The following is a 27,463-nucleotide window of genomic DNA, read 5'->3' as shown; positions in this document are numbered from 1 at the left end:
CAAACACTGCTGTGTCAGAGAGAGCAGGAACATGCCAGCACTAACATCTCCTTCTCTCTACAGCAGTGCTATGTGGGAAATCTCATATGAATATGATCCCGCACACAGTCGGGATAAATAAGATCCAAATGCGATCTCCAAAAAGTCATACAAGTTTTGAAGTATTGAATTTAGTTTCACTATTGTATTATTTTAGCTAATGGAAGACGATTAAACTCATGCATATACACAAACACACACGGAACATTTAGACGGTATCTGTCCAAGAGTGACTTCACAGAAACCAGTTAAATCCCTCCACTGACCTTGCTTCCCCTTCCCCCACAAAAAAAAAACACAAATAAAAAAGCTCTAGCCAAGGTTCTGGCGAGCGCCCTGCATTTTCTAGCCAGCCACTCACATCCTGAGAAGGAAAAGGAAAAAGAAGGGCTGAAAAGCCAAGATTGAAAACAGATATAGAGCTTGGACCCTCAAAGAAAGGCAGCAGCCATTCTCTTTTCTCGCTCTTTATCGGAATGGAATGATATTGACTTTACAAGGCAATAATAGACTTCCGCCAGTGGATAAGATATTTATTTTGTATTGATTTGTTTGTCCTTTTGTAGTAAGAACGGACATTCTAGCCAGAATGCTGTCCTGTTCAAGGAGGAGGAACTGTTTACCCTAATGGCTTCAAGAGAATTGTTGTGTATTGTTTACTTCCCATACACCCACTCTTCTAAAGCATGCGCCAGACGGAAGGTTTCCACCCATATATCCCTGCAAATTGAAGGAGCTCGCTCAACATCAAAAATCAAGGACTTCTCTCCAACTCAGAAAGGATACGAGAAATCATACTAGTCAACAGACACGACAGGGTGGTGAAAAATGTGGAGAGGAACTCTCCCAAGGTAAGTGACAACAACACCGTCCTTATCACCTTTCTTCTTCCCACCCTTATTCTAACACACAAAAAGGAGGGTTTCAAGGCTGCGTCTCTCTGTCTGCAACCAGCCCAGACTATTGTACAACTGCCAACCCACACTTTTGCATGTGAGACAGTACTGGTTTCTCTGCTCTCAGGCATTATAAAACCCCCCAACTTGGTGATGGGTGACAAAGCTATCCACATCCTGATGGGTCTCTCTTGTGGCATTGCCAGAGTGAACAACACAAACGGGTGTTCTTCCGAATAGCTTGTCTCTCAGTGCAGCTGGTATGCGTATCCCCATCCCTTCCCATCAGGCAAGGCAGCTAAATGATAACAAGAGGATTCCAACCAAATCGTACTTCCAGACTCAGAAGGCTACTCAAAGTACTTCAGTTCGACGGACAAGGTGGTCAAACTTGTTCCCAAGATAGATGAAAAGAAAAACAGCATATAACATGGGCTGAGAGCCACGACGGCCCACACACATCTATCTGTTGAAAGATTTACTGACCCTCTATGGATATCACTCATCTCCTTCAATGGGGGCTGTTCGACATGAACACTTGTTTGGATTTCAGTTCAATGGCACAATGGTCAAAGAGCACATAGACATCGCGTGTTACCATGCTGTTGCATAATGTGCCATAAGCCACACAGCTCATTATATATTGACTATTCCACTGCGGTTTCAGTAGCATCATTTACCAACATTTTATTATTCTGCACATTGGAGTCAACACTGCTGTGTGCTGCCCGTGCTTCTTGCACACTTACCAAAGAACGAAGGCACGAGAAAAGGCATGCGTGGAATGTCACCCCGGATACACAATTCACGCGAAAGCAACAACAACAAAAAAGAAAGGAACCCACTACTGTAGCTGTGATAAAAACAGCTCGTCTAGATCACATGGTGCAAAAAGAAACCAAATTGCAATAGCAGATTGTGCAGTGTAGAGTTTCATGCCCATACGCCCTTCCATCTTTACTAGACACTTACTTTCCATCACAGAATGTACTGACCTCAATGGGGTAAAAGTAATACCGCAAGACTTCCCTCAACTAAAAACAATGGAATAAAATACTCTTCTAACCCAGAACTGGGTACCGCTCCATGCCCTGTAACCTGATTACTCTATAACCACCACCTAGCCCTCCCTTCAATCCAGACAATGCATGGAACATGTGTTAAATTGATTAAAGCCTTGTTTTGGTCACAGATGAACATTTGCTTAGTACTGAAAACGACAACGATCGCATATTTGAAACGGTGAAATGATGGCCTCTGTGTGATTTCATTTCCATTGCATTTTGCTATAGCGGCTACTCGGGCGCCTATTACCATTTAATAGGCCTGCGACGATCTAGGAGGAGCTTGTGTTTAATTTAGTACATATTTAAAAATATAAAAAAATATGCCATACCCAATGAGAGGGTCTGCTGCAGACTGTACGTGGGCTGAAAATGTACCAGTCATGGAGTCCTTGAAGGTGCTAAATCGGATACAGGAGCGTAGGCCATATGAAACAGAGGTTCAGTTTGTTTTGCAGCCTTTCCGATTGGTGGGAAACACATGGCATGCAGTGCGGCTATGGTAGGGTGCCACAGATCAGCATCTGTGTTCGCAGGCTGGTTGCGTCTGGTGTGTCAGTCACTCGCCCCCCACACAAGGGAGGCCAGTGTTCCTCATCACAGAGACACTGTGATGGCCAGGTTCTGCCTCCCTCACAATGATAAGAAAGCAGCTGGCTTCTTTAGCTCAACTCAGAGGGCTTCGTAAACACCATGCTCCAGACTATAACTGATTGAACTGATGAGGTGATGCCCAGTTCAGTTCCGTTGGCAATTCAGTCTTATCCCGAATTTTCCTAGACCTCTAGATAAAGTATCTCTCACTTACTCAGTGGTACCTCCCTGGTGAGGAGGTAGTATGAGTGTGAAATGAGTTTGTGTGTGTTCATGTAAACAGCCTTTATTTGATCTGAGGTCAGGTCACATAGAGACAGTTTATTTTGTTTTATTAGACATTTTGACTCACAGCCAGCCCCTCTTGGGCAGCGGCCAACTGGCATTATAGGACCTGTAAGCCAATGTGCTTACATACTATTGATGCTTTTCTGAAAGAGTTCATTTGCAAACCTTTGCCAGAGAGAGGTTTTGGTTTCTGGCAAATAATGTTTGTTTTAATTCCTCAAAGAGCACTAGTCCTGAGAGGATGCTTGATTAGAAAAGAGCTGTTTATCTCAACAAGGTATTTTGATCGCATTGGCTTTCTGGCTTTCTGTGGAAAATTCCCCCTATCTTTGGGGCTCTTTCGCAACATCTCCCTCTATGTGGCCTCCTCCCTTAACCACTCGTCCTCTACCTCTTTATATTTTCCCCTGAAAACACATTGCTTCTTTCAGATGGAATTTCCTTATACTTGGCCTGCGTGGTCTAGTCATTAAATCCATGCCATATTCCGTTTGTTTCCAGAGGGAACACAAAATTGAAATGATCAGGTAGCTAGAGCAATTCTTTTTAATTCGGTCTGAAATGCCTGGGGTCTGTTTATTGAGTTGTTCATTCCCCAGAGAAAAAGGCAGTGTGATTGATGAAAGGATATAGGGGGGGGAGTCTGTTTTTAGCTCTAGTAAAAACCAGAAGGAGGGAAACAGGGAGAGAGAGAAAGAGAGGCTAACAGGGCAGTCAAATCTCAGTGAGGTTCTGTCTGTCTGCACCTCTTGCCTGCGAGTTGCCACCAATGCCCCGTCTGTACTCTCACTTTCAGACATACTGTAGCTGGGAAGGACATTAACTTCACTTGCTGAGGATCACGATAGCTGCCTGAAGGGTCTTGTAGCAGAGAGGTATGCTTTTGATTCATGGTACCAGACAGACAGCAGTGTCCTGCTGCTTTTTTGTTCGGCAGCCAGTGGTCTGAGACAACCAACGATGTTCGACTCCGAATAGCAATGGCCTTGACAACATAAGGTTACTATGACTGAATGGAAAAGATGAATCATACAAGATACCATGACTCAGATTGTACAAACAAAATTGCTCTCAATAGTTTAATACAAACATTTTCTAAAAGTGCAGAGGAAGAAAGACCTGCTGGTTGGTGTAGTGAATTCCAGAAGCAGTATGTCATACATTTTGGGAAACCCCAGCCGCGACATCTCTATTTTGACTGTGAGCTCAGCCTGGCCTCAAAGAGTAGGAGAAACATAGTAAATGCAGTGCCGTGTATCCATGCAATGCCAAGGGAAGCCGGGCTTCCCCCAAATATTGACAAAGAAACAAAACAAAATATTTAGTCTCTCTGTGTTTCCATAATCGTCCTTAAATTCGCAAGAGCCTGAATCTACCTCACCGGAGAAAGCATCCGAGCAAAACAGCGCCCCTCTGTCTCTGGAGGCCATGTATCTGGTCATAAAGAGTATGGCATTGTTGCCGCCAGTAGCATTTTTAAAATTTAACTAGGCAAGTCAGTTTAGAACAAATTCTTATTTACAATGACGGCCTACTTTGGTCAAACCCAGACGATGCTGGGCTAATTGTGCGCCACAATATAGAACTCCAAATCACAGCTGGATACAGCCTGGATTCGAACCAGGTACTATAGTAGCACCTGATGCAGTGCCTTAGACTGCTGCGCCACTCGGGAGCCCAATGCAAGGAAAGCCAGCATGCATTTGGCCTGCCTTTAAAAAAAGTATAAAATAATAGCTAATCAGTGTTGAGCTAAACTGAGTGAGCTCAACTGTGAATGGTCCTGGTGCACCAAAAAAAAGTGTAAAGGGAAGCCAGTTTGGATTTGACTTCACTCCTATCACATCGCATCAAGTGGAATTCGTCATTGATAGAAACATTCTTGAATTGTTGCATCTCGTTGTTTGTTGTCCTCCGGTGGCTAGCTAGCTAGCTAAAATTGTCCCTTTCCTAAATTAGCCATGGATGAAGATAGGGATTTGGACTTGTGGTTTTTCATAATTCTCCGTACTGGCCAATGATTATAACGGCAACTCTGATCCAAAAATTAATTCAGACATTGTGTCCCTGGACTGAGAGGATGGAAGTTCAAAATGTATCTAGATGTAGAAGGCTAATGTTAACTAGCTTACACACACAAATCAGAACCATGGAAAGCCACATCATATTTAGCTTATGTTGACTGAACTAAATTGTTTTTGGTATCCTTTAGTTGTCACTGTATTAGACTAACTATCAGTGAATTTGTGAATTTGAAATGGTGCTGGAATAGTGGAGGCAGCTTGTGTTTCTTTGCGACTTGCGGTAACTCTCCGTGGTTCTAAATAAATAGTTGTTTAGCAGTCTGAAAATGCCGGAAACATTAACTTGCAGGACCATGCTGTGGGTCATGTAACCATTTGCAATATGCTTATGCTTTGTGGATTTCACCGGACAGAGGTTGCTCTCTGGTTTTGTGAGGAAACAAAGGTGTTGTTGAATTTATTCTGCCACTGTATCTTCTTATTGTCTCGGTCTTAGGCCTATATATCAAGGTCACAAGGCAAATGAACTAACAGGTCACAGAGCAAACAACGTAATTCTCTGACTTTTCTGACTTGGCTTCCACAGTGATTTTAGCCACGCACCGCTACTGAGTAAATGTAAATCTGTGACAGATGTGTTACATTTCGTATGGTTATTTAAGCCAAAAATGAAAGAAGGGAGTTTGGGCGGGGCGGGGGCGGGGAGGGATGATGGGTGGGCGTATACCCAAAGTTTGCGTGTTCGGATCACATCACAGACAACTTTAGCATTTGAGCTAATTAGTAAGTTTGCAACAACTACCTAAAATGCTTTAGCTACTTTGCAACTACTTAGCAGGTTAGCTAATGATTTCCTTAACGCCAACCTTTACTCCTGACCCAAACCTTATCCCTAACCTCAACCCCTAACTTTAACCTTAACCCCTAGCCTAGCTAATTTGTAACATACACTCTTAGGAAGAAAAAGGGTTCCAAAGGGATTCTGCGGATGTCCCCACAGGAGAAACCTTTTTGGTTCCAGGTAGAACTCTTCTGGGTTCCATGTATAATCCTCTGTGGAAAGGGTTCTACATGGAACCCAAAAGGGTTCTACCTAGAATCAAAATGTTTCTACCTGGAACAAAAAAGTGTTCAAAAGGTTCTCCTATGGGGACAGCCGGAGAACCCTTTCTGGTTCTAGATACAATACAACTTTTTTTTCTAAGAGTGTATCATACAAAATGGATGATGGACATCCCCAAATTAAAACATACCATACGAAACGTAACATATCATACTAAATGGAGGAAGACAGATTTACACTTACTATGTTACATCTACCCCTGGTTGGTGAGCTTCCATTTCACAGACCTTACTTACTTGAGTTGACATGCTCTGTGCACTCCCAGTACACCCACTCATTCCTGTCCCAGTGTCCTCGCCATCTTTGTGCTCTCCACTCTTTGATTTGAGCCTAATTGTTTCCAGACACGGCAAGTCCTCCATGCTTACAATCCCTCTAAAAACATCACATACATAGTATTTAAAGGCCTCTCTCTTCACATTACTCCTTTATGCACTCCTTCACCATTCAATGTTTATTTTCCAGAGTGTTATCAATTCACACTGGCACTATGGAGTTGGGCTTGGCAAAGTCTCTGCCTTTGGTGGCCATCTTTACAGGTAAGAAAAAGCTAAATGGGTTTTTACACTGTAGTTGGATCGTGAATTGGTCAAGATTGCACATTTGTAACGTGTTCACGTTGTTCATCTCATTATGTTTGAACCCCAGGAAGAGTAGCCACTGCCTCGGCAGCAGCTAATTTGGGATCCTAATAAATACTAAATACATTTCCCAGTGCTGCTGCAGTTTTGTCCAGAGGTCTTCAGTCTGGAGCTCAGCCCCAGTGAGAAGGAGGTCATACTGAGCACCAACTCCTCCTTCACGGTGGTCTGTTCTGGTTGGAGCAAGGTGACCTGGAAGTCTCCCCACGACCCCAGCCTGGAGGGAGTGGCTGTGGAGGACAGGGGAACCACCAGTGTGCTGGTCCTCCACAACGTCACCTGGAGGCACTCTGGGAACTATATCTGTGAAGAGCCCTTTACAGAGGAGGCCAAGGACATATCAGTGTTTGTACCAGGTGAGACCAAACATCCTCTATGAACCTTCTATTTTCTTTGTCATGCATTTGTCTTTTATTTGATTGGATAGGACAAAGGTAGAGAGGAAATATAGAGGAGCGAGTGTGCTGAAATAGCAGTGGGCCTGATTCGACCCATGCTGCAACGATATATGTGATCTGGAGGCAGTGGCTTAGACCACTAGACCATCCTAGACCACTGAACCTTCTATTTTAGGAGGACTATGGAGGAACAAACTGTTACAATTCGAAGCTAATACAAATTAGTGCTGGTTTTACAATTGACACCACCCCCTACCGTTTGAACACAATGTCCCCGTGTCTCCAAAGGCTATTTTAGAAATGTCATTGTTTTTACTTCCCTTTTTACTTCCCCAGACCCTGAGGAGTGGTTTCTTCCCCTGCAGCAAGCAGTAGTGATGAAGGAGGGAGAGGAAGGTACCATTCCCTGCGTGGTGACTGACCCTGGCATTAACGTGACCCTGTACGAGAGGGCCAGCAAGGCCCGTGTGGAGGGAACATACCACCCCAGTAAAGGGTTCACCGCCATCCTGAAAGACAGCTCCTACATCTGCCGAGGTGCCATGAACGGAGAGGAGAAGGCGTCCCAGGTGTATTATGTCTACAGCATTGTGGGTAAGGCTCTGTGTCAACCCTCAAAGTGAAACTTCAACCAAAATAAAAATTAAAAGTGTCTCAACGCACAATCTTAAAATATTATTTCAAAAGCTGTAAAATGCTTATTGAAGACCAGGCTGCAGGAAGGTCGGACCTGTTATAATGTCCTCTTCCAATTGACTCTTTCCAGTCCCCAAATCCATGAACGCCTTCATGACACTCTCAAAGACGGTGCTGAAACAAGGCGAGGCCTTAATGGTTAATTGTACTGTAGAAGAAGCAGAGATGGTTTACTTCGAATGGGATTTTCCTCGTAAAGAGGTGAGTGGACAATATGTGACCTATATGTCGTGACGTTGTATTAGTTAATGTGACGACTGTTGCTCATCGAATTATTACAAGTTTCTAATTACGTGTGATTAACTGAATCAAGCAATTATTAACTCATAAACCTGGGGCACCATGGGAAAACTAGTTTTTATTGAGTTTCTATTTCCCAAATGAACTCAAAGAATATCAGAATATCGATTTTACAACAGCCGCTAATTAACCAGTTGCCTCTATCAGTCTCATAATCTGAACGTCGTATAGCCCTTGAATCTGCACGGACCCGGGTCCCACTAATGAATTCGCACCACACCAATCTTAGTTGAATATTTATTTACTAAAAAGCTAAAATGATGATAAAAGATACACATAGACAAAACACATTATAGGCTATTGATTTGAACTTATAACGGGCCAACACACTATGGCGCGTGTTACCCACAATGGGGATTTCAAAAGAGAGAGAAAAAGAAGTACGCAAGAAGTACACATTTGGTAAACTCAAACTGCCGCTCTCCGGGGATTCTCTACGAGGACCTTTCCACGGTTCGATGACGCACTTCTCCTGCGCGTCCTCCCGGTGTCACTGTCCTTTTTGGCTTAGGAGTCTGTTCCCCCACCCCTTTCTCTGGAAGGAGGACAGACAGCTCTGTAGCTCAGAGCTCACAGCATAGGAATGAAACCCTTTAGATACCACGATTCGATAGGAAATGGAGGCTAGGTGGTTCAACTTGAAATCACCCGCTTAGACACAGCTACTCATCCGTAGCTTGGGTAGAAAATGATTGCGTTGCGTTCTGGGTTGGTTGACTTTTTCACACCCTGCTGCAGCTGGGGTCACGTAGTCCTGTTGTAAATTCTATACTCACACATTTTATACCCTTGGGTCAGAAGTGGGCGTAGCCGCCTTTAGGGCAATTCTCTGGGCGTACCAAGTTAATGAGGCAAGGGCTAGATTTTTCTCAAATACCATTTTAGACAACTAACTTAACATTTCATCTTCCCCAAAACATTTTCTTTGATTTGGATATTTTCCATACAACGTACAATGTATAAACATCAAACATATACTAGGAAAACCCTTCATGTTACAATGTTTTCGTAATAACGTCATCTATTAACCTTTAATAACAGAACAAAAATTACATACATTTTCATAGTCCATCTATCGTCATGACCACCATTGTGGCTGACGGAAACCATTGTTCCAAAGTCCCTTTATTTCATGTTTACTGTTCTCCATAGTAACAGGACAAAGGAATTTGTCTGTGGCCTGAGATTTACCAGGGTCGTGAGGGGCCATAAAACTCCCCACGTCTTCAGACCCACAGATCTCTCCTCCTCTGTTGGGGTTGAGAGATAATCTGTAGGGTTGTGGTCTCCTGTAACCTGACCTGATCAAGACAGTCATGACATATATTACCAAGCATAAACATATCTTTTGTTGATAATTAGGTTGTTGCTATGCTGTTCTTACCTCTGTTATAATTTGTTTCCATCTGAAGACATTTGAGCCACTGACAGACTTTCTATCGGAGATTAGAATCCGCTCCTTCTTGAACATCTCCAGTGTTACTCTGGAGGACTCTGGCCAGTACATCTGCCGAGTGCAGCACCCTTTTTCCGGAAAGTCAGCCATGGATAATCTCACTGTCACTGTTCTGGGTGAGCAAACACCCTCAAAGCTTTTCCAAACTCACAACAACATAAGCGGAGTAACTTTTCATTAAATCGAATGAAAAGGTGGAAATACTATGCACAATGTAATGGGACCTCAATGGGCTTTGTGTGTGTCTGCTTTGGAAAGTATCTAACTGATTGATGTTCTTGCCACAAGGTAGTGATCTTCTATTCAAATGTAATTTTACAGAACGGGGCTTTGTGGATTTAGAACCCTCCATCAACATCAATGTTTCAGCGCTGCAGTATCAGAGCGTTGCGCTCACAGTGCAGATCGAAGCGTTTCCCAAACCTCAGGTGCTCTGGACCAGAGACAACACCACCCTTACTGGGGAAACTGTATCCATTGACACCAGAGAGGTGCATGAGACCAGGTACCCATTATATATGATCATGTACAGCCCAACAAAGAAATCTATTATTATGGTGACAATGAAATTGAGAATCAGTACACAAGCCCTATGATATTGATTGTGTTCTGTTTGACCTTTGACCTTAAGTTACCTCAGTACTCTGACCTTGGTAAGGGTCCGGATGGAACAGAGGGGGCTCTACACTGTCCAGGTGGCCAATGAAGACGACGTCAAGGAGATAACCTTTGATCTTCAAGTCAAGTGTAAGATACACGCCTGAATCATTATCAACTCTGGACAGACATATCTACATTAGATGGGATCACTATTCAGCCATGTTTCTTTATTGAGTTATCATGTTTGAATTTAAAGGATGTTGAACAGTTTCTTCTATTGATTAAACAATCAACTACACTGAACAAAAATGTAAACACAACATGCAACAATTTCCAAGATTTTATTGAGTTAAATTTCATATAATTTGAATAAATTAACTACGCCCTAATCTATGGATTTCACATGATTGGGAATACAGATATGCATCTGTTGGTCACAGATACCTTAAAAGAAAATGCAGGGACATGGATCAGAAAACCAGTCAGTATCTGGTGTGACAACCACTTGCCTCATGCAGCGAGACACATCTCCTTCACATAGAGTCCAACTACTCTTCAATGGATGTGCGAAGTTGCTGGATATTGGTTGGGAACTGGAACACGCTGTCGTACACATTGATCTAAAGCATCCCAAACATGCTCAACGGCTGGCATGTCTGGTGATTATGCAGGCCATGGAAGAACTGGGATATTTTCAGCTTCCAGGAATTGTGTACAGATCCTTGCAACATGGGACTGTGCATTATCATGCTGAAACATGAGGTGATGGAGAGGGATGAATGGCACAGAAATGGGCCTCAGGATCTCGTCACGGTATCTCTGTGCATTCAAATTGCCATCGATCAAATGCAATTGTGTTCATTGTCCGTAGCTTATGCCTGCCCATACCATAACCCCATCGCCACTATCGGATACTCTGCTCACAACGTTGACATCATTAAACCGCTCGCCCACACGACGTGTAAAAGAGCACACTTCTCCAGCGTACAAGTGGCCATCGGTGGTGAGCATTTGCCCACTGAAGTCGGTTACGAACTGCAGTCAGGTCAAGATCCCGGTGAGGACGACGAGCACGCAGATGAGCTTCCTTGAGACGGTTTCTGACCGTTTCGTCCAAAAATGATTTGGATGTGCAAACCCACAGTTTCATCAGCTGTCCGGGTGGCTGGTCTCAGACGATCCCACAGGCGAAGAAGCCAGATGTTGAGGTCCTGGGCTGGCGTGGTTACGCGTGGTCTGGGGCTGTGAGGCCACATTCTCTAAAATGATCTTGGAGGAGGCTTACAGAAGAGACATTAACATTCAGTTCTCTGGCAACAGCTCTGGTGGACATTCCTGCAGTCAGCATGCCAATTGCACGCAATCTCAAAAGTTGAGACATCTGTGGTATTGTGTTGTGTTGTGTTGTGTGACAAAACTGCACATTTTAGAGTGGCCCTTTTTATTGTCCCCAGCACAATGTTCTTGATATGCCACACCTGTCAGGTGGATGAATAATCTTGGCAAAGGAAAAATGCTCTCCAACAGGGATGTAAACAAATTTGTGCAAAGAAATTGAGAGAAATAAGCTTTTGGTGCGTATGGAACATTTCAGGGATCTTTTATTTCAGCTCATGAAACATGGGACCAACACTTTACATGTTGCGTTTATATTTTTGCTCAGTCTATGTTTCACTACCTTTCACTGTCTCATTGGATATTTCCACTCCCTGCAGCTTCCCCGAAGATAACAGATTTGTCTGACCAGCACATAGACCAGGGCCACGGAGTGCTCTGTGTCACAGAGGGGGTCCCCACACCCACCGTCCACTGGTACAGCTGTGAAAGCATTGGAAAGTAAGGGAACAGACCCCTGGAAATACTGAACAACACAATGAAGCATATCCAGGCTTTTCAGTTGTGTTTTGACTTTTAACTCTCAAACTGTAGAGAGCAGTGTTACAAAGGGGTCACACGTTGTAATTAAACAATTGAGTGATATTTGTTAGACCTGTTGCTTATTTTGGACTCTCAATAGTCTACAGCTGTTTTTTTTTCTCTCCCAGTCGCCCCATATCTCGCTCAGACAGAAAGTCTCGCGACCTGAACAAGCATATTTTCTATCACCATTCGAATCTAATTATGACATCTTCACGCAGATGCAGTAATAAGACCACAGCATGGAAGTCTCTGTCGGCTGACCAAGAGAACGTCAGCATCCAGATGAACGTCAGCTACATCGAGGCCTCAGGGGTCAACCAAGTCCGCAGCCTTTTGACCTTCCAGACCATGGGGGGTATTACATCAGTACGCTGTGAAGCCCGCAACGAGAGAGGGCGCAGGGCCTGGGACATCAAACTGGTCTCGAACTGTAAGCATTCATGCAAATAAGCGATACGTATTTACATAGATGCAAATAAGCTATAAGTAGTTACAGTAACTCTCATTTAAAATATTTAATTTAAAATGGAAACAATTTGATTACTTTTGATTTACTATTTCAAATCACAATCTATTTAAAGTGCATTGGTCAAAAGCCTCAATACACTTTACAGACATATTTATACAAATAAAATCAAAGAAATGTATTAATCTTTGGCTAAGTCTTTGACTTTTACTAACAGAGTATGAATAAGGAACGCTGAGGTTCTCCTCTTGTATGAGCTCCTTCTCTGTGTGTGCATCTGCAGCTCTGTTCTCCCAGGTGGCTGTCTTGGCTGCAGTGTTAGCCCTGGTGGTCATTGCCGTCATCTTCCTCATCATCCTCATCGCCCTTTGGAGAAAGGTGAGCCCCCAAACAGAAACACATCTCCTTCCCAACACATTTGTCTTGATAGTGATGCTACTGTTGAACGATGGGACTGTAAAATTAGCGAAGACTACAATAATTGACTGGAGCCTGGCCAGTAGGTCTGAAATCATGTTTAACTGCCTTAAGTCACAGCCTTGCATGGCATAACAAACTTTCTGTTGAACTTTCTATGTATTTATGTATTTTTGTGGAAGTAGCAGCACTCTTTCATTGTCCAAGACAAATTTCCCCTCAGGGACAATGAAGTATAACTCTGTTTATAAACTGGGTGGTTCGAGCCCTGAATACTGATTGGTTGACAGCCATGGTATATCAGACCGTATACCACATGTATTTGTTACTGCTCTAATTACGTTGGTAACCAGTTTATAATAGCAATAAGGCACCTCAGGGGTTTTTTCACGACTAAGGGCTGTGTCCAGGCACTCCGCGGTGCGTCGTACATAAGAACAGCCCTTAGCTGAGGTATATTGGCGTTATTACTTAAATATATGATATATAAAACTCTGACAGCCTTTTGTACCTGCCTTTAGAAGCCCCGGTATGAGATCCGTTGGAAGGTGATCGAGTCAGTGAGCTCAGATGGCCATAAGTACACCTACATGGACCCCATGCACCTGCCATATGACTGTGTATGGGAGGTTCCCCGGGATAGCCTGGTCCTGGGTGAGCGACTACTAAATTACAGGGAATGTTTTAGTATAATTGTGTGAATACTGCAGCCTATTTATGAATCATAATGTATTGATATATTTGACATTAGCTAAGCTAACAGTACACCTCATTTTCTGTCATACCAGGTCACACTCTGGGTTCTGGAGCATTTGGGAGGGTCGTGGAGGCCACAGCCTATGGCCTTGGTCACTCTCAGTCCACCACCAAAGTGGCTGTGAAGATGCTCAAGTGTGAGTGCTTTATGCTTTACTATTACCAACAACTTGACATTTCCTCTATTTTACACACTGACCTCGTTACTCATTCTACCATGGGAAAATATTGCACCGCTGCATGTTCTGCTATTGTTTTGACTGACAGCCACAGCAAGGACAAGTGAGACTCAGGCTCTGATATCTGAGCTGAAGATAATGAGTCACCTTGGGCCCCATCTAAACATCGTCAACCTACTGGGGGCTTGTACGAAACGAGGTGGGAACTGGAAAGCATGCCACTGCTTATAGACTTAACATATTCTGATATGTTAGTCAAAGTATGTGTTAACAACTGCCTGCTTTACTCTGTCCTGAAGGTCCCATTTACCTCATAACTGAGTACTGTTGCTATGGTGACCTGGTTGACTACCTTCACCGCAACAAGCATACCTTCCTGCAGTACTACGCAGACAAAAACCGCAGGGATGCTGATATGTGCAGGAACAGCACAGAGAGTACAGTCCAAATCCAGGGAAAAAGGCAAGACTGATGCCTTCCCGAAGTACACACTACTAATTTTACATTGCAAAATCACCCATCAACATTCAATGTTAAGGTGCATTGGAAAATGGATTCAGAGGCCAATGCTTTCTGTCAAAGATGGTAGTACATCTTTTTAAGTCAAATATGTACTATCACTTATTGTAACAAATTATGCCCCTGGTTTTTGACAGTGAGTGTGATGGGGGTTACATGGACATGACCAAGGAAGATTCTTTAAATTATGTCCCAATGCAAGAGCTGAGTGACAACATCAAGTATGCAGACATCGAGACTTCAGTCAATGAGACACCCTACCATCAGGACAACAACTACCAAGGACAAGGTACATTTTTGTACACATTATCCACTGGGCACACACTGGTTGAATCGACATTGTTTTTACGTCGTTTCAACTAAATGATGTTGAAGCAATGTGGAATAGACGTTGAATTGACGCCTGTGCCCAGTGGGTACTTTCTTTTTCAGGGGTTGGAACCAATTCAGGGACCAGAACCGAAAACCTGAAAAATAACTTTACAAAACAAAAATAGCTACAAGGAACAGAATCAGAACCGGGAACGAAAGTGATCTATACTTTCCTGGAACAGAACTGTTATTTTAAAAACATGGAACCGGGTAATAACATTGTTTAATGTTCTGGCCATTTCTTCCAGTCCCATAAAAAACGCAACGAAGCACCTATTCAAAGCCCTCCCTCTGTCAATCAGAAACTTCTTCCAGTGCCAGCTGACAATCTTTGCAAGTATGTGTTCATTTAGGCTACCTGCCCATCCCCCTCCAAGCATTGTCTAGTAGTAGTAGCCTACTGACTTAAGTATGATTCAGAAGTTAGGGAGAGAGATGTTTTATTAGAGGAGAATGGATTCACTTTTTCAATGCTAGTTAGGGATTCTATAGTTATCACATTTCACATTGGATGTATTAACTACAAAAAGTTAAGAAGTGCTTTTAATCCAGGTGCCGCTCTCCACACACAAGCTTGTTAGCTAGCTAGCTCTGGTCCAACATGAAACCAACTCTGAAGTTCAAAGACATTCAAAGTTCCTCTATAAAAGCCGATCCTCCAGGTATGATTATGTGGGCCTAATTCAGATAATGCATGTCATCACAAGATGCCCAGCACTTCAAGCCAAGCCTCCTCCTCCTTCACCCTCTCTTGCACTCTCCACACCAGTAAAGTTTCAGTTGCATCTCGTGCCCTACACTTGTCTTTCTATCACAGCATGTAAACAACTCACTGAGCTATAGTTTTCCTGCTCCATAGCAAGCTGCTCTATCCGCAGTGCATGATTGGTGAATTCATTTAATGTCGAGCTAATTGTTTAAAAAGTATGATTTCAGAGGTTTAAAAATTAACAGAAAAGAACGATATAAACCGGTACTTTTTGGGAGGTTTGAACTGGTTCAGAACTTTATTTTGCTGATTGGAGCAGTGGAACAGAATAAAATAAATCATGGTTCTGTTCAAAATAAACCGATTGGAAATGTATTTTCGTTCCAACCCCTGCTTTCTACAAAGAAATGTGTGTTTTATGGCACCTTATTCCCAATATAGTGCACACATTTTGACCAGAGTTCTATGTGCCCTGGTCAAAAGTTGTGCACTATATAGGGAATAGGGTGCCATTTCAGACACAGGCACACACTTTTTATTAATTGGTTTAAGCAATGTAAATACTGAAGGCATAAAACACTTCATAAAACCAACATTTTATTTGATGAACACTTGGTTGTTCATCATGTATTATGGTATGCAGCAGCAAACAATGGTCATCCTCATACTACTTTAGTCTGTTGAAGAAATGTCAACATCCCTGTCAGGCAGATGGTGAACAGACAAACAGACCCCTGATGTCGAAATACTACCGGAGAGACCAAAATAGGGAAGCCTTTCTCTCCACTTAGAGTTTTGACAACCAAGCATCTTTCAGAAAAATATACACATATGTTTCAACCTCTTGTGTAACCAGACAATGCCTTTTTTACACTGTTCTTTTGATAAACACCATCAGTTGATCAATTTGTTTGCACGGTCTGGCTCAAAGTTTATGACAATTTGATGTTCTCTTTTCACGTTGCTCAGGCCAAGAGAGAGCAGACGTCGCGTTGTCTATCAGTGACTCCCCAATTCTGAGCTACACAGATCTGGTGGGCTTTAGCTACCAAGTGGCTAAGGGCATGGACTTCCTGGCATCCAAGAATGTATGACAATGGAATAGCTTCACAATACATCCTTATTCATATCATGACATTTCTTGCCATGTCACATCAAACGTTCCTTAATTCTTGAGAACACGTGTAACTTACCTTACTGAACCCACATGAACTTCAATAATAGTCTATACTGTTGGCCCTGTCCTCACAGTGTGTTCATCGTGACCTGGCTGCCAGAAATGTTCTCATCTGCGAGGGAAAGCTGGTGAAGATCTGTGATTTTGGCCTGGCCCGTGATGTCATGAACGACTCCAACTACATAGCCAAAGGCAAAGTGAGTTCATTTGTTTCGTTTTTTTTGTTGTTGTCGTTATGTATTTGTTTACAGGCCATTGGAAGATGTACAGTAAGCAAAGGAGGGGAAGAAACAACCAAACAGCCATTCTGTTCGGAGATGAAAGTGATTGAAACTGAAAGACAATTTTTTTACAAGGAACTTCCAGAGATGTGGGTTAATATGACCTACTTATGCAAACTATCTGACCGACATCACTGTAATGTTTAAAATGGTTTTAGCTATTTTTTCCGCCTAACAGACTGCTGTATTGCTGGTTAATTCTGCACATCCTGAGAGTAAAATATGTTTTAGGTTAAAAAGATGGCGCAGGCGCCATTTTCAGGGTTTTTAAATGTTAAAACTTCCTAGTAGGGTGAAGTTGTTTTTGCCAGAAATGCGGTTGAGTTATTGGATATCTGGGCTGCAGACTCTTTCCACTGGGGTTTTCTTGGCTTTTGTTTTTTTTGGTCTTAGATCAGAAGAGGATGTGAAACAGCTTTCCAAAAGTCATTATGCCATAGATGGTACAGGACTTCGGTCAGAATACCAGAACATTGTCAATTTTCTTCACTGTACCAAAAGCAGAAGGCCATTTTCCATAATTACATCTGTAACTCTGTATCACAACTGTCATTACCTAAAATGGATTACCCACAGTATGTCTCTGAAATCATAGACATTCCTGCCACTGAAGTGGATGGCTCCAGAGAGTATCTTCCAGAACCTCTACACAACCTTGAGCGATGTTTGGTCTTTTGGCATTCTGCTTTCAGAGATCTTTACTCTAGGTAAATACAAAAATCTCTGCATAGAACAGATGTGTTTTGATTCTTTACTTATTGCAACTAGAGATAATATCTATGAATGTATGTCTTGATATTAGTTACAGTGCATTCGGAAACTAATGAGACCCCTTGAATTTTTCCACATTTTGTTACGTTACAGCCTTATTCTAAAATAAATAAAATATGTTTTAATCTACACAAAATACTCCATAATGAAGAAGCAAAAACAGGATTTTACACATTTTTGCAAATTTATCACAAATAAAAACTGAAATATCACATTTACATAAGTATTCAGACTCTTTACTCAATACTTTGTTGAAGCACCTTTGGCAGCGATTACAGCCTCAAGTCTTCTTGGATATGATGCTATAAGCTGGGCACATCTGTATTTGGGGAGTTTCTCCTAATCTTCTCTGCAGATCCTCTCAAGCTCTGTCTGTATGCATCGCTGCATAGCTATTCTCAGGTCTCTCCAGAGATGTTCGATCGGGTTCAAGTCCGGGCTCTGGCTGGGCCACACACGGATATTCAGAGATTTGTCCCAAAGCCACTCCTGTGTTGTCTTGGCTGTATGCTTAGTGTCGTTGGAAGGTAAAACTTCTCCACAGCTTGAGGTCCTGAGCACTCCGGAGCAGATTTCCAACAAGGATCTCTCTGTACTTTGCTCCATTCATCTTTCCCTTGATCCTGACTAGTCTCCCAGTCCCTGCTGCTGAAAAGCATCCCCACAGCATGATACTGCCACCACCATGCGTCGCCTTAGGGATGGTGACAGGTTTCCTCTAGACATGACACTTGGCATTCAGGCCAAACAGTTCAATCTTGGTTTCATCAGACCAGAGAATCTTGTTTCTCATGGTCTGACAGTCCTTTAGGTGCCTTTTGGCGAACTCCAAGCAGGCTGTCATGTTCCTTTTACTGTGGAGTGGCTTCCGCCTGGCCACTCTACCATAAAGGCCTGATTGGTGGAGTGCTACAGAGATGGTTGTCCTTCTGGAAGGTTCTCCCATCTCCATAGAGGAATTCTGGAGCTCTGTCAGTGTGACCATCGGGTTCTTGGTCACCTCTCTGACCAAAGCCCTTCTCCCCCGATTGCTCAGTTTGGCCGGGAAACCAGCTCTAGGAAGAGTCTTGGTGGTTTCAAAGAATGATGGTGGCCACTGTGTTCTTGGGGACCTTCAATGCTGCATAAATGTTTTGGTACCCTTCACCAGATACAATTCTGTCTCGGAGCTCTACGGACAATTCCTTTGACCTCATGGCTTGGTTTTTCCTCTGACATGCACTGTCAACTGTGGGACATTATATAAACAGGTGTGTGCCTTTCCGAATCAATTGAGTTTTAATCAAGTTGGAGAAACATCTCAAGGATGATCAATGGAAACAGGATGCATCTGAGCTCAATTTCGAGTCTCCTAGCAAAGGTTCTGGATACTTATGTAAATAAGGTATTTCTGTTTTTTTTATTTCTAAAACCCTGTTTTCACTTTGTCATTATGGAGAATTGTGTGTAGATTGATGAGGGGGAAAAAAGTAGTTATCAATTTTAGAATAAGGCTGTAACGTAAGAACATTTGGAAAAAGTCAAGGGGGCTGAATACTTTCCGAATGCACTGTATATACCTTGTTTCGGCCTAACTTCAGGAGGAACGCCCTATCCTGACATTCCCATGAATGAACAGTTCTACACTGCCTTGAAGAGAGGCTACAGGATGCCTAAACCTGCTCATGCTACAGACGAGATGTAAGGCCTCATCTGTCTCTCTTTGTCTCTAGGAGCTTTGTGGTTATAAGTGAAATAACTTCTGCATGCATAGGACAAGGTGAAATTAACTCTGAATAAAAAATGTTCTTTCAGCTATGATATCATGTGCAAGTGTTGGGATGAGAAATTCAAGAAGAGGCCACTCTTCTCCTCTCTGGTTAATTTGACGGGAAACCTGCTGACCGATGCTTACAAAAAGGTATAGAAAACTAGAATAATTCTCAAAACTATGACTATGACTATTTTGATTGCTCATGTATTAATAACTCCATATAATTTCCAAACCATCCCAGAAATACACCCAGGTGAATGAGAGCTTTCTGAAGAGCGACCACCATGCTGCAATCAGGTCCAAACCTATACCAGCAGGGAACCCGGCTGTGTCTTCAGATGACCACTCCTCAGGGGATCGAACGGGTCAGGAGACAGGGGAGATAGAGGAGACTGGGACGGAGGCTGGCCCCTCCCAGACTGACTACATAATCGCCATCCCAGATATCCATGTAGCCGAAGAGGCAGAAGCAGGTGGTGAGGTGCTGGACACCGCCACACAGAGTACATTAAGGTAACGTAGGATCTTCTCTCCACAGAATATGTCTCTTGTCTGTCAACTCTGTGGCTGGCTGTTTGCCACAGGAAGAGTGTGGCTGCGTGAGTCAGAGGCAGCATTTGAGGACTTCCCGATTCTGCACAATCTTTTCTTATATTGGGTTTTTGTTTATTGCTTATTGTTTTTAATGATTTCCAGTTGACACTTGGTCTTATTGATTTTCCTCTGACATTAATAAAGCAGTAATAACGTAGAAAACGATCTTTGTTCTGCCTTCTTAGTCCTCCAAACACAACCGACCAGGCTGATACAGCCTCCCTGGATGGACCAGAAGCACCCCAAGAAGAATCAGTACCCACAGAGGAACCGGTGCTTGCCCCCACGCAAGAAGACAAGCTCCCCCAGTCTCCATGTACCCCTGAAGTGGAGGAGAGTTTCCTGTAGCCCCTCATTAGAGGGCTGAAGTTAGAGGTGTCTACTGTATAAGGACAATGTTGTACATGACAATGTGTGTTGCTAGTTAAACACTAATGTTGTAGGCCCTTTTAGGAAACATTATATCGTTATTATTTTTGTATATTGGTAATATACTGTATATCTTTCAGGTACTTTTCCCCTTGTAATGCTATGATTCACAAAAAAAGCATCAGCAGTTTGACACATGGCAATGTTATATACAAATGTAATCAAATTGAAGTTGTCAAACTGTAAAGAAAAGTATATTTGGCATGGGAATACATTTAATTTCAATCATTAAAAAAGTATAATTTAAAGAGTATGTAAGCTTGCAGTAATGCACCTCATATTTGCACTTCTCATTCTCAATTTTAGACAAAATAATGCTTTGAAAAAGCGATTAAATAAATTGAGGCATACATTTTGGGACTATTAAATGAATGATATATACCCATTGATTCTCGAAGAATATAACTTATAAATGCCTGCTTAGCTTAACTGTCCTACCCCATCAGAACCCAACATATAAACTTGCTTTAACTCCACTGTTTGTAAACAATGGGATTGTAAACAAACACTGTAACAAACACTGCCTCGAAACATGGGCTCAAATTCAATCAGATCAAGCCTTAACTTGCGATAGCAGACAGCTGCATAGGATGCTTTGGCGGTGTTGGAACTGCACTGGAGCGATCAAATCAGTCAGCAGCTGCTCTTGCGATCATTGTAACGAAGCAACACACGCCCCACTCGCGTTAGAAGTGTAGGCTATCTAGAACCTAAAAGGGTTATTTGGCTGTTCCCATAGGAGAACCTTTTGAACAACCCTTTTTGTTGTCAGGTAGAACCCTTTTTGTTGTCATTCATATTCCATTCACCCAGTTCAACGTAACATCGATAAGTTTAGGCTACTACATGATACTCTAATTTTCCCTGTACCCATCATGAGTTTGCTAAAAACCTAGCCTATGAATGAGTTTAAAACATAGGCGCGCACAAGTCGAGAGAAATTTGAGTAATCAAGGTGACAGACAGTGACACATTCATCCGCCTTGCACAATCTTGCCTGCATCTGGCTGATCTGGGGTGTGATCATTAGTCCAACAGTTGCAAACTATTGGACCAATTCAGTTAATGTTTATCCCCATTTCAGCTTTTCTTTTCAACAGAATGGGCAGAATGAATACACCCCTGATCACACTCAAACAGTTCAATTTCATAGCAGCCACATACAAACAGCATGATCCCTTTAATCGTTGTAGAATTCCTTCGCTTGTGGACTTCAGTGCACAACATAACAGCTGTTCTGTGACCAGGCGAAAAAAACACAGACTACATCTTTGTCACCATATTATCTAATGTCAAGTCAACAGAGCTACTAGAACTAATGCGTTAATAAACCCACTACATTGCCGTACAGTTAGCAAGCAGTTTAGCCGTTACATTGGCGGCCCCGGTGGCAATAAATTAATCAAACCAAAAGCTTACCTTGACTTGGAAGAGATCCACTGTTGGATAGCCATAGTCAGCTAGGTAACATAGCATCCATCTCTGTTTGAGCCGGGTGTTTGAGTAGGCTAAACTAGCTAGCTGCATTCCCTAGCTAAGAAAGTGAAAGTGAAAAAAACAAAATATAGCTCTCCCTCTCTTTGATCTTCATTTTTGAAGAAATGTATTCGTTCTGTAAATGTAACTGTTCAACTATTGTCTTTCTCTCTCTTTCAGTCAACTACTCACCACATTTTATGCACTGCAGTGCTAGCTAGCTGGGCTTATGCTTTCAATACTAGATTCATTCTCTGATCCTTTGATTGGGTGAACAACATGTCAGTTCATGCTGCAAGAGCTCTGATAGGTCAGAGGACATCCTCCAGAAGTTGTCATAATTACTGTGTAAGTCTATGGAAGGGGGTGAGAACCATGAGCCTCCTAGGTTTTGTATTGAAGTCAATGTACCCAGAGGAGAATGGACACTAGCTGTCCTCCGGTTACACCCCCCGTGGTGTTAACCTACAGAGTGCTGTTGAGGCTACTGTAGACGTTGATTGCAAAACAGTGTGTTTTAAACAATTGTTTGGTGACGTGAATATTTTAGCATAGTTTTATCTAAAAAGGATAACTTTCTTAATGTTTCACCAAAAAATAATATTCTGAAGTTCACTGAGGATGGTTCTCTGAGGACCCTCCACTGCTTTCCACAGAGGGTTCCACATGAAGCCCAATAGAGTTCTACCAGGAACCAAAAAAGGTTCTACCTGGAGCCAAAAAAGGGTTCTCCTATCGGCACAGCTGGAAAAACGCCAATTTCAGCAACGCTCCCCAATAATGCCAAAATCCTTTTTTTCTGAGAGTACATAGAAATCATTTTGCCCAAATTGAAAAATCATTCAACAAAATAGAGGATTCAAATTATCTTAATTGAGGTGTAAAATTACATCACAAATTCCAGTGTTCGAACTTGTAAACAATGCTGCATGGGTGTTCTTTTAATGTGACTCCGTGCAGCCAATGGCAATGTCCGCCTTAGGTATAATGCCAGGAGCCGCTTGTGGATTTGACAGCTCTAAAGCGTCCACATATACAGTGCCTTCGGAAAGTATTCAGACCCCTTGACTTTTTCCAAATTGTGTTATGTTACAGCCTTCCACAATGGATTAAATAGATAAAAATCTGCAGAAAACCTACACACACATCCCCCCATAATGACAAAATGAAAACAGGTTTTTAGAATTGTTTTGCACAATTAACAAAAAAACACTGAAATACCTTATTTACATAAGTATTCAGACCCTATGAAACTCAAAATTGAGCTCACGTGCATTCTGTTTCCATTGGTCATCTTTGAGATGTTTCTACAACTTGGTTGGAGTCAACCTGTGGTGAATTCAATTGATTGGACATTATTTGGAAAGGCACACACCTGTCTATATATCCACAGTTAACAGTGCATGTCAGAGCAAAAACCAAGCCACGCGGTCTAAATAATTGTCCGTAGAGATCCGAGACAGGATTGTGTCGAGGTATTTCAGTTTTACATTTTTATAAATTTACAAACATTTCTAACAACATATTTTTGCTTTGTCATCATGGGGTATTGTGCATAAATTGATGAGGATTTTTATTTATTTAATGCATTTTAGAATAAGGCTGTAACGTCACAAAATGTAGAAAAAGTCAAGGGGTCTGAATACTTTCCGATTGCACTGTATATAAGCAAACTGTTTGGACTGGGAAGCAAATGGTAAGCTTAACATAGTTCCACCTCAGACACCGCCAAAGCAGCTGCCTTGTGGATGTCGTTCCATCCGTAGCTCTGTCTATGAATTTGAGAGGGGTTGCATTTCTCCAGCCCCATCCCTCAGCTGTTTGCCCAAAACAGGGGCAGGGTGACGGCTTTGTTATTGTTTGAACTGCAGATTCCCCCCTTAAGCACTACATCTCATTCCTTCCAAGGGTTCTCATGTGGTCAGGGTTGTTCCATCAGGTTTCATCAGCATATTACAAGGTACTGATTGTAAATGCCCGAATTAATTTGTGATGTTACATTTTTCATCAATAGTATATATACATTGTGCCTAATCTGTTTGTCTGGCTAGAGTACTGTCTTGTACAAAATGCTGTTGAATTTCCAACTCTATATTGAAAGGTCTGTGGCATGTATCCTTGAGTGTTAACTCGGACACATTGAAAGGGCAGTTGATACTTTACATGCAATTTATTGAGCTGTACTAAATGACTTAGTTTTAATGTTGTTTTAATGATTTTTCATGTGGTTTAATTTCAAATGAAGTGCCTTTATTGTTAACATTTTCTTCATAATCTTTCAATTTGTACTCTCTGTATGGTATCATTCGTATACAGTCTGTAATGTATGGTACCTCTATATCAAAGCAATGATAGTATATTCTTATTTATAAACTGGGTAGGTTCCTGTATGCTGATTGGCTGAAAGCCGTGGTATATCAGACAATATACCACAGATATGATGCAAAATTACTTTGAATTATTTTTGTAACCAGTTTATAATAGCAATACGGCGCCTCGGGGGTTTGTGGTATATGACCATTATACCAGGCTAAGGGGCTATATCCAAGCCCTCCACATTGTGTTGTGCATAAGAACAACCCTTTGCCATGGTATATTGGCCATATACCACACCTCCTCGGGGCTTATTGCTTAAATATACACTTTTCATTACTGTAACCAGGGCTGGCAAAACATGTATGTGTTCCCTGTTCTGTTAGGTATCTAAATTGTAAATAATAGTAAGATGGAAAGGCAAACGGCAGAGGGATGTTTGAAAAATATTGCCGATATCTAAACATCTTAGACGGGAAAAAAGGTGCACATTTCTATTTTTAATGAACTCCATACGTTAATTGAGATGCATACATTGCTACACAACAAATGCACTGCGAGTTTTTTTTAAAGGCATTTGCTTGCATATTTTGTTATATCCGTTAAAATTAATAATGGGCAGCCCATTCTACTGTACATGCAATAAAGATGTTCACTATTATTTCCACTCATGTCTAATGGAATTGACCATCTGTAAATACATTGTATTAACTGTGAACGTTGTTATGTTGTAAAAAAAAAAAAAACTATGAGTAAGTTTACATGCACACTAATAATTTGATATTAAACTGATTATAGCAGTAGGTCGGTTATGGCATTAGTCATGTAAACGCCGTACTCTGCTGATCTTAATCGGCGTACGGTCGTAATCGAAGTAAGCATGCACTAATTAAAACACCTGGTTTTCTGAGCAACCTTTAGACTTATGTAAGGGATAAACATCGACGTTCTGTACATTACCCTGGAAACAATGGATGAAGCAGGAGAGTCTCTTTGGGGAGTTCATTTTTCCAAGGTAATGTACATAACAGGTGTTTATCATGCATACACCACAATTACCAAAGAAAACAATATTAAGGCACACATTTACAGGTATAAATTATATTTTCATTTTTAGAATACTTTCGCATCTTTTGGTTGTTAGAGATGCGACCCAGTCTTTCGTTCGATTAAGTTCAACATTTATGGACGCGACAGAGTTGTTCATTCTATATGCTCTGTTGCCATGCTCACTGGCAACATACTAGTCCTTTGCTTGCTACTGTAGCTAGCCTGCCAACTAGCTATGGCTAACACAGTCACAACCTCTGCAGCCAGAATAAAAGCAAGTAGCCGGATTTGCGTTTGCTTAAGCTGTTTTCTATTGACATTCATTTGGATACATCCATAACAATGAGCTGATGATGCCCGATTGCCTTGGGTAGCTAGAAAAGGTTGCCTTCTTGTCATGACACTCAACATGGTTCATTATGAGGAGATCGCATTGCATATCTAACACTAGACTAGAAGCGAGCTAAATAGTTTGTTTCCAGAAAACCTACCAGTATGACAATCGAATTAAAAGATACCAGTAGCTGAAAACAGCTGTTCAAACTAGAAACATGTGGGAGGATTTGACAGCATAGCGCCACTGCAACAAAGGGACCGGAAAAATTCATGCTGATCACTCACTGCATTAAGTCACCAGATGCTCCCCAAAACTATGTCTCTGTAAAAATAAAAATAAACTATGCTGGCTAGCTATGTTTTTCCTAGTTGGGCCAGCGTTTACAATGTATCCAATTTCGGTTTGTATGGTTGTAGGTTTTAGCTTTCTGTAACTTTGTAGCAAGTATGGCCTGCATGTGTAGGTGCATATTGTGTCATGATTGCAAGGTGTCCCAATATCTTTTCTAACTGTCCTGAAATCTTTTCCAACTGTCAACTCTAGAATGCCCTTCTAGCCCATCAGAAACGAGTATTCAACAATGTTGTGCTATAATTAAGCAATAAGGCCCGAGGGGCTGTGGTAAATGGCCAATATACCATAGTTAAAACTTCTTTGGGATAGGCGTGCCGCTAGCGCCCCACCTCGACAACATCCAGGTGAAATTGCAGAGTGCGAAATTCAAAATACAAAATTCGTAATATTAAACATTCATGAAAATACAAGTGTCTTACATCTTTAAAAGGTTAACTTGTTAATCCAGCCGCTTTGTCAGATTTCAAAAGGCTTTACGGCAAAAGCACACCATGTGATTATCTGAGGACAGCGCCCCGCATACAAAAGCTTTACAAACATTTTTCAACCAAGCAGAGGCGTCACGAAAGTCAGAAATAGCGATAAAATAAACCACTAACCTTTGAAGATCTTCCTCTGTTTGCAATCACAAGGGTCCCAGCTACATAACAAATAGTCCTTTTGCTCGATAAAGTCCTTCTTTATATCCCCAAAAAGTCAGTTTAATTGGTGTGCTTGACTCAGTAAACTACCGGTTTCCCTCATTCAAAATGCATACAAATGAATCCCGAAAGATAACAAATAAACTTTGCCCAAACAATTCAAACAACGTTTCTAATCAATCCTCAGGTACCCTAATATGTAAATAAACGATCAAATTTAAGACGGAGAATAGTATGTTCATTACCGGAGATAAATAACGAAGTGCGTGCCCTCACCGACATGCGCCACAACACTACAGCCAAAATGGGAGCCACCTAGAAAAACTACAAATTCTAGCTAATTTTTCAAAAACCAAGCCTGAAACTCTTTCTAAAGACTGTTGACATCTACTGTAAGCCCTAGGAACTGCAATCTCGGAGGTATTCCATTGATATTCCCATAGACAGCCATTATAATGAGTGGTGTGCTCAAAAACAAATTCCCGGATGGATTCTCCTCAGGTTTTTCCTGTTATATCAGTTTTGTTATACTCAGACATTATGTTAACAGTTTTGGAAACTTTATAGTGTTTTGTATCCAATACTACTAATTATATGCATATCCTAGCTTCTGGGCCTGACTAACAGGCAGTTTACTTTGGGCACCTCAGTCATCCAAACTTCCGAATACTGCCCCCTATCCCAAAGAACTTTGCATTCAGGGCTCGATGAGAAGGCAACCATTTCTAGCTATGCCAGGCATACTTAGCTCATTCTTATGGATGTATTCGAATGACTATCAATAGAAAATATCCTGAACAAATGCAGCTACTTTGCGGCTATTCTGGCTG

At 41.9% G+C, this 27,463-nt stretch overlaps 1 protein-coding gene across 2 annotated transcripts; it reads left to right on the top strand.

Annotated features, from left to right (window-relative positions):
* Positions 1–396: 396 nt before the first annotated feature.
* On the top strand, positions 397–24,918 carry LOC115135457 (platelet-derived growth factor receptor beta-like). Of its 2 annotated transcripts, XM_029670157.2 has the most exons (24): positions 397–890; positions 3,678–3,756; positions 6,494–6,567; positions 6,744–7,025; positions 7,404–7,661; positions 7,834–7,964; positions 9,476–9,635; positions 9,841–10,024; positions 10,151–10,266; positions 11,835–11,955; positions 12,258–12,469; positions 12,789–12,883; positions 13,444–13,576; positions 13,711–13,815; positions 13,946–14,056; positions 14,157–14,319; positions 14,514–14,665; positions 16,427–16,545; positions 16,709–16,831; positions 17,511–17,622; positions 19,267–19,366; positions 19,481–19,586; positions 19,681–19,952; positions 20,219–24,918. In XM_029670157.2, the coding sequence occupies exons 3-24, from the start codon at positions 6,519–6,521 to the stop codon at positions 20,379–20,381; spliced, it is 3,267 nt and encodes a 1,088-aa protein (XP_029526017.1). In that variant the 5' UTR covers positions 397–890; positions 3,678–3,756; positions 6,494–6,518; the 3' UTR covers positions 20,382–24,918. The 2 variants fall into 2 exon arrangements, with proteins under 2 accessions (XP_029526017.1, XP_029526016.1); XM_029670156.2 differs by lacking the exon at positions 3,678–3,756.
* The last annotated feature ends 2,545 nt before the right edge of the window (positions 24,919–27,463 follow it).

Source organism: Oncorhynchus nerka, linkage group LG10 (genome assembly GCF_034236695.1).
Source record: "Oncorhynchus nerka isolate Pitt River linkage group LG10, Oner_Uvic_2.0, whole genome shotgun sequence".
Classification (NCBI taxonomy): Eukaryota; Metazoa; Chordata; class Actinopteri; order Salmoniformes; family Salmonidae; genus Oncorhynchus; species Oncorhynchus nerka.
Note: the sequence above shows the minus strand (reverse complement) of the source record. Positions and strands in the feature narration are given on the sequence as shown.